Source organism: Leucoraja erinacea, chromosome 30 (assembly GCF_028641065.1).
Source record: "Leucoraja erinacea ecotype New England chromosome 30, Leri_hhj_1, whole genome shotgun sequence".
Lineage (NCBI taxonomy): Eukaryota > Metazoa > Chordata > Chondrichthyes > Rajiformes > Rajidae > Leucoraja > Leucoraja erinaceus.
Genome location: NC_073406.1, coordinates 1,785,597 through 1,793,009, shown reverse-complemented (window position 1 = coordinate 1,793,009; position 7,413 = coordinate 1,785,597). Strand labels below are relative to the sequence as shown.

The window sequence follows — 7,413 nt, the reverse complement described above, 5'->3', positions numbered from 1 at the left end:
GACAGACTAATCTCCAGGTTGCAGATCTGCGCTGGTCCTACTTGTTGTAACAGAGACCAGTACAGCACAAGTACAGGCCCTTCGGCCCACAATGTCTGTGTTGAACATGATGCCAAGTCCATCTCTTGTCTACCTGACATGGACCCAAAATGCTGGAGTAACACAGCGGGTCAGGCAGCATCTGAGCTGTCCCAACAATAACTTAGAGACCAGTCCTGAACTACTATCTACCTCATTAGAGAGCCTGGGACTATCTTTGATCGGACTTTACCTTGCACTAAACATTATTCACCTTATTCCCTTTATCATGTATCTGTCCACAGTAAATGGTTCGATTGTAATCATGTATTGTCTTTCCGCTGACTGGTTAGCACGCAACAAAATCTTTTCACTGTACCTCGGTACACGTGACAATAAACTAAACGCAATAAACTCAACGTATAATCTTTATGTTTACAGGAAAGGTAATGTTTTTATAAAATCCATCACGAGTAAATCAGCACTGTACAAATACCAGAACTTGAATCTTAATATATTTAGTCTGAATGAATACATTGCTGAATATTTTTACACCATATATATTACCATAGGAAGCAGGACAATTGTGCACACACTGTACTGCAGATATATCACAAAAGATAGACACAAAATGCTGGAGTAACTCAGCGGGTCAGGCAGCATCTGTGGAGAGAAGGAATAGGTGATGTTTCAGGTCTGAAGAAGGGTCTCGACCCGAAACGTCACCCATTCCTTCTCCCCACAGATGCTGCCTGACCCGCTGAGTTACTCCAGCTTTTTCTGTCCACCTGCAGATATATTATATGTCCTTAAGGAAGGCCACAATGTTGTCCACAGCCAGTTTTCCAGATGGGAATGTCAGGTAGCCATTATCAAAGAAGCTGACGATCCCATGGAAACCGTCGGGAATGTGGTGCCAGGAGACGGGAACGCCGTTATCTTCCAGTCTCTTTTTGAACAGAAGTCCATCGTCCCGAAGCACGTCGAACTGGCAGGTGAGGATGTAGGCGGGGGGCATCTTGCTGATGGCAGCATCGCTAGCCAGGAGAGGGGAGAATGTCGGCTCCAAGCTCCGTTTAAGGAGGTCCACTGCTTCATTGTCTGGGGTCTGGGGAGGGCTGGGACGGTGACCACCAGCCTTGAACTGGTCGGGGATGAGATCACCATTGATCCACTTCCTGTAGGCAGCTCGGAGCTCCAGGGGCAGGTGCTGTCCATCCACCACCTCCTCTCCCAGTGACACCTCGCCGTTCAGGTAGTGCAGGTAGAAGAAGGCCATGCGCGTGCGGAAGAGGAGCGGCACGCACTGGTTCTGGCGGTAGGAGGGGAGGGTGAAGTCCACCATCTGCAGAGCAGGGTAGATCATCACCTGGGCTCGGAGTGGGGGCAGCTCCGGGCTCTCCTGCTCCAGCCCGGACACTCTCAGGCACACGGCCGCAGTGAGATTGCCGCCCGCACTGTCCCCGCTCACCACTATCCTGCTGTTGTCCACCGTGTAGTCGGCTGCTGTCCGGATGAAGTGTAGAGTGGCCGTCAGGCAGTCGTCCAGCTGGGCGGGGTATCTGTGCTCAGGGGCAAGGCGGTACCTGGGACAAACCAGCCAGAGCCCACAGTTATAGTCACACAGTCATACAGCATGGAAACAGGCCATTGGGCCCATCTACATGTGTGTAGCATGCAAGGCAAAGCATTTCACTGTAGCAAACTATCTTTGAACATGATAGGGCAGCACGGTGGCGCAGTAGTAAAGCTGCTGCCTCACCGCCAGAGACCCTGGTCCGATCCCGACTACGGGTGCTGTCTGTACGGAGTTTGCACGTTCTCCCAGTGACTTGTGTGGGTTTTCTCCGAGATCTTCTGCTTCCTCCCACACTCCAAAGATGTACAGGTTTGTAGGTTAATTGGCTTGTTATAATTGTAAATTGTCCCTAGTGGGTGTAGGATAGTGTTAGTGTGCGGGGATCGCTGGTCGGCACGGACTCGGTGGGCCGAAGGGCCTGTTTCCATGCTGTATCTCTAAACTCAAACTAAACTTGCCCACACTGACCAACATGTCCCATGACCAACATGTCCCATTTACTCTAGTCCCACCTGCATGCATTAGGCCCATATCTCTCTAAACCTATCCTATCCATGAACCTGTCAAAATGATAGTCCCTGCCTCCTCAGGCAGCTCGTTCCATACACCCACCACCCTTCATCATTCTATACACCTATCAACTAGGGACAAGTTACAATGTTACCGAAGCCAATTAACCTACAAACCTGTATGTCTTTGGAGTGTGGGAGGAAACCGGAGCACCCGGAGAAAACCCACGCAATCATGGGGAGAACGTGCAAACTCCATACAGACAGCACCCGTAGTCAGGATCCAACCTGGGTCTCTGGCGCTGTGAGGCAGCAACTCTACCGCTGTGCCACCACACTGCTGTGAGGGAAAGTCCCCTGTGGAAACCAAATCATTCAGTAGCCGTGATGGTGGGAGCTGAGGTCAAATCTATCAAACGTCACGTCCTGGCCTGCGTAGGGTTAATAATTAGATGAGGATATCTATGAGATAAACTCCCCCAGCACAAAGAACACACACTGGTTTACGGACTTTGAACGTAAGTTACAAATGTTTCACCCACCACACACACAACAGAAAAGCAACAAGTAACAGCAAATGAAAAGTGTTTAAGAAGGAACTGCAGATGCTGGAAAATCAAAGGTAGACAAAAGTGCTGGAGAAACTCAGCGGGTGAGGCAGCATCTATGGAGCGAAGGAAATAGGCGACGTTTTGGGTCGAGACACTTAGTCTGAAGAAGGGTTTCAACCCGAAACGTTGCCTATTTCCTTCGCTCCATAGATGCTGCCTCACCCGCTGAGTTTCTCCAGCATTTTTGTCTACCAACGGCAAATGAAAGTTTAGTTTAGAGATACAGCGTGGAAAGAGGCCCTTCGGCCCACCGAGTCCATGCCGACCCATACACTAGCCCTATCCTACACACACACTAGGGATTATTAACAGAGGTCGATTAACCTACAAACCTGCACGTCTTTGGAGTGTGGGGGGAAACCGAATCACCCGGTGAAAACCCACGCGATCACAGAGAGAACGTGCAAACTCCGTACAGACAGCGCCCGTAGTCAGGGTCGAACTCGGGTCTCTGGCGCTGTGAGGCAGCAACTCTACCGCTGCGCCACCGTGCTGCCCTAAAAAGATGTGTCCTGGCTACGAGGAACCTGAATTTACCTCTGGATTCCTGCTGTAAACGAGGACATTCTGTAGAAATCCAACATAACTGGGGGAGTGGACGTTAAAGGTGAACAACACATATTGTGAATAAAATGGATTCCTGCTGGTAAGTTTCAATGAGGTCCCCCCCCCCCCCCCCCCCCCCCCTCCCCTCATCTTTCTAACCTCCAGCAAGCAGAGGCCCGGTGCCTGCAAACGCTCATCAGACATTAACCCAATCATTCCTGGGATCATTCTCATAAAAGCCTTTCCCCTGTGGACAGAAGCTGCGAATACTCACTCCACAGATACCACCACGGAGCCTGATTCTCGTGCAATATACTGGCACAAGTGGTCGTACTCATCTGAGAAAGAAAACACATTTTAGTTTAGTTTGGCCTGGAGATACAGCACGGAAACAGGCCCTTCGGCCCATCGAGTCTGCTCCGACCAGCGATCCCCGCACATTAACACTATCCTACACACACTAGGGACAATTTAATCTAAAGCCAATTAACCTACAAACCTGTATGTCCTTGGAGTGTGGGAGGAAACCGGAGCACCCGGAGAAAACTCACGGAGGGGAACATTAAAACTGTGTACAGACAGCACCCATAGGCAGGGTCGAACCCGTGTCTCTGGTGCTCTTGAAGCAACAACTCTACTGCTGTGCCACCGCGCTGCCCCTTAGTTACGCAAGGGTAAGTTGGGGGAGAGCTTGTATTATGAATTACAAACATAGAGCCATTCAGCCCATCATACCCCTGCCAGCTCAGGAGGAACCTATCCCACTCCCAGCTGTGTGGGTTACCAGTGGCCAGTGTAGAGGGGGAAGACTGTCCACACTTACTGATGCTGCCAAACACCCAGCCCCCTCCGTGGAAGTACAGGACCCCTCTCCTCCTCCCTGCGGCTCGTGGCAGCGGTCGGTAAACCCTCACGGGGACTCCATCAAACACTTCATCCGTGATCTCCAGCCCGGCTGCCTTCTTGTGTGTTGTTCCCAGCATCTTTCCACGCAGGTATCGGATAACAGCGAGCTGAGACCCAGATCCGAGCCCCAAGCTGTGCACGATGTTACCCTGTAGATTGGGGAATGTTGGTGGGGGGGGGGGAGAGGACAGGGGGAGACAAGAAGCTAAGGCAATAATTCGCAGGGACTGTTTCTTCCCAGCCGTTATCAGGCAACTGAACCAACCCAGCACAACCAGAGAGTAGGAGACAGACACACAACACTGGAGTAACTCAGCGGGTCAGACAGCCTTGCTGAAGAAAAGGAATAGGTGATGTTTTGGGTCGAGACCCTTCACCTATTCCTTTTCTCCAGAGATACTGCCTGACCCGCTGAGTTACTCCAGCTTTTTGTGTCTATCTTCGGTTTAAACCGGCATCTGCAGTTCCTTCCGACTAAACTGAAGAGTGGTCCTGAACTACTATCTACCTCATTTGGTGACCCTCGGACTATCCTTGATCGGACTTTGCTGGCTTTACCTTGCACTAAATGTTATTCCCATATCTCTACACTGTAAATGGCTCGATTGTAATCATGTATTGTCTTTCCACTGACTGGTTAGAACGCAACAAAAGCTTTTCACTGTACCTCGGTACACGTGACATTAAACTAAACTGAATCAAAGCCATACAACACCCTTGGGTCATTCGCAGGAGTGGAGTAAGTCCATGAGCTCATGTCCAGGACAAGGGGTCACAGTCCAGGACAAGGGGTCACAGCTTAAGGATAAGAGGGAAATCCTTTTAAACTGAGATGAGAAGAACTTTTTCCACAGAGGGTAGTTGAGGCCAGTTCATTGGCTATATTTAAGAGGGAGTTAGATGTGGCCCTTGTGGCTAAGGGGATCAGGGGGTATGGAGAGAAGGCAGGTACGGGATACGGAGTTGGATGATCAGCCATGATCATATTGAATGGCGGTGCAGGCTCGAAGGGCCGAATGGCCTACTCCTGCACCTAATTTCTATGTTTCTATGTCATAGGAGCAAAATTAGGCCATTCGGCCCATCAAGTCTACTCCGCCGTTCAATCACGGCTGATCTATCTCTCCCTCAAGGAGAGTCTGAGGGTCACCAATGAGGTAGATAGTTGTTCAGCACTGCTCGCTAGCTGTTGCCTTGTTACATTTTCTTGTCAGTTTTTCCCTGATGGGAGAGGGGAGAAGAGGGAGTGTCCGGGGTGCGACTGGTCCTTGATGATGCTGCTGGCCTTGCCGAGGCAGCCTGAGGTGTAGACGGAGTCAATGCGTGAAAAAGTTGCCGCACACGTCTCCTTGAAGCTTTGTCCCCTCTCACCTTACAGCGAGAGCTCTGTTGACTTGCCTTATCTCAACAGTACAAAGCACTGCCCCTCGAGCATGTCCTTGAAGAAACAGTTCATGATGAAATCTCACTCTGGTTTAAAGGCGCTGGCCGGCACACACTGGGAGCCCAAATGGACCAGGAAGGACCGCAAACACTTGGCTGAATAATTAAATGAGTCAATTGTGGTAAAACTGACCCACAAATTGTGTTAGTGAGGACATTGAACATGTTGGAGATTCAGCAGTGGTAGACAAAAATGCTGGAGAAACTCAGCGGGTGCAGCAGCATCTATGGAAGAAGGAAATAGGTAACGTTTGGGGCCAAAACCCAAAGGGTTTCGACCCGAAACGTTGCCTATTTCCTATAGTGAAGATAGAAACATAGAAATTAGGTGCAGGAGTAGGCCATTCGGCCCTTCGAGCCTGCACCGCCATTCAATATGATCATGGCTGATCATCCAACTCAGTATCCCGTACCTGCCTTCTCTCCATACCCCCTGATCCCCTTAGCCACAAGGGCCACATCTAACTCCCTCTTAAATATAGCCAATGAACTGGTCTCAACTACCCTCTGTGGCAGAGAGTTCCAGAGATTCACCACTCTCTGTGTGAAAAAATGTTATTCTCATCTCGGTTTTAAAGGATTTCCCCCTTATCCTTAAGCTGTGGCCCCTTGTCCTGGACTTCCCTAACATCGGGAACAATCTTCCTGCATCTAGCCTGTCCAACCCCTTAAGAATTTTGTAAGTTTCTATAAGATTGTTCAACTCTTTGCATGGAGCGAAGGAAATAGGCAAACGTTGCCTATCTCCTTCGCTCCATAGATGCTGCTGCACCTGCTGAGTTTCTCCAGCATTTTTGTCTACCTGTGAAAAAGTTACCCTTAGGTTCCTAGTAAATCTGTCCCTCTCCCCCCCCCCCCCCCCCCCCCCCCCAATCTGAAACCTATGTCCCCTGATTCCTGAACCCCCTACTCTGGGTAAAAGACCATATCTAATCCCCCTTATGATCTTAGACACCTCTATAAGGACTAGACTCCTGGGGCAACACATCTTGCCTTCTGCAGTGTCGACTCTGGCCGTGTGAGTAAAGACTTCACTGGGGTTTAAACAAGCCCTGCTCATTGAAGAGAAGTGAACGATGACCCACTCCGGCCCCCCCTTGCTTACCAGCACGGCGATGGTCACTTGGACCGCATAGATGAGGCGGAGTTTGCCCGGCCCCTGGATGCCCGGAGGCAGCACAGAGTCCGAGTACACGGTGCAGATTACACCAGTGATGAGCAGCAGCAACAAGCCCAGACCCAGCGCCAGCGCCATGCTCACTGCCCACACGGCCACGTCCATCACCACGTCCTGGCCGGCTCAGCCTCGCCCCGGAGCGGCCACACACACACACACCCGGCCCCTCTCCCTCTGCCCCTGGTCCTGTCCTGCCTCTGGCCCGGGCTCTGTAGCTGCTGTGGGGGAGGGAGCAGGAAGCGGTGGGTGTGATCACACTCCCCGCCCTGGTCTGGTCTAGCCTGTAACTAGTTTAAACGAGTGTGTGTTTGTGTCAGTGGTCATTGTTGTTCGTGTGAATGTGTGTGTGTAAATATGTGTGTGTGTCAGTAAGTGTGTTAGAGTCAGAGTTTGTGTCAGGGTATACACGTGTGTATATAAATGTTTCTGTGTATTTGTATGAATGTGCTTGTATGAGTGTGTCAGAGAGTGTGTCGGAGAGTGTTTGTGAGTGTCTATGAGTGTGTCAGAGAGTGTGGCGGAGAGTGTTTGTGAGTGTCTATGAGTGTGTTAGAGAGTGTGTTTGTAGGTGCTAGTATCAGTGTGGGCATATGTGCGTTTGTATGAGTGTGCATGTAAATATAA

The 7,413-nt window shown here is 50.5% G+C and overlaps 1 protein-coding gene across 2 annotated transcripts; it reads right to left on the bottom strand.

The window, feature by feature from the left end:
- Positions 1–428: 428 nt before the first annotated feature.
- LOC129711454 (arylacetamide deacetylase-like 4) lies at positions 429–6,972 on the bottom strand. 2 transcript variants are annotated; one of them, XM_055659069.1, is made up of 5 exons: positions 6,718–6,972; positions 4,087–4,318; positions 3,538–3,601; positions 807–1,604; positions 429–681 (listed from the first exon to the last, which is right to left on the bottom strand). In XM_055659069.1, the coding sequence occupies exons 1-4, from the start codon at positions 6,892–6,894 to the stop codon at positions 818–820; spliced, it is 1,260 nt and encodes a 419-aa protein (XP_055515044.1). In that variant the 5' UTR covers positions 6,895–6,972; the 3' UTR covers positions 429–681; positions 807–817. The 2 variants fall into 2 exon arrangements, with proteins under 2 accessions (XP_055515044.1, XP_055515045.1); XM_055659070.1 differs by having other exon boundaries at positions 429–661.
- Positions 6,973–7,413: the final 441 nt, after the last annotated feature.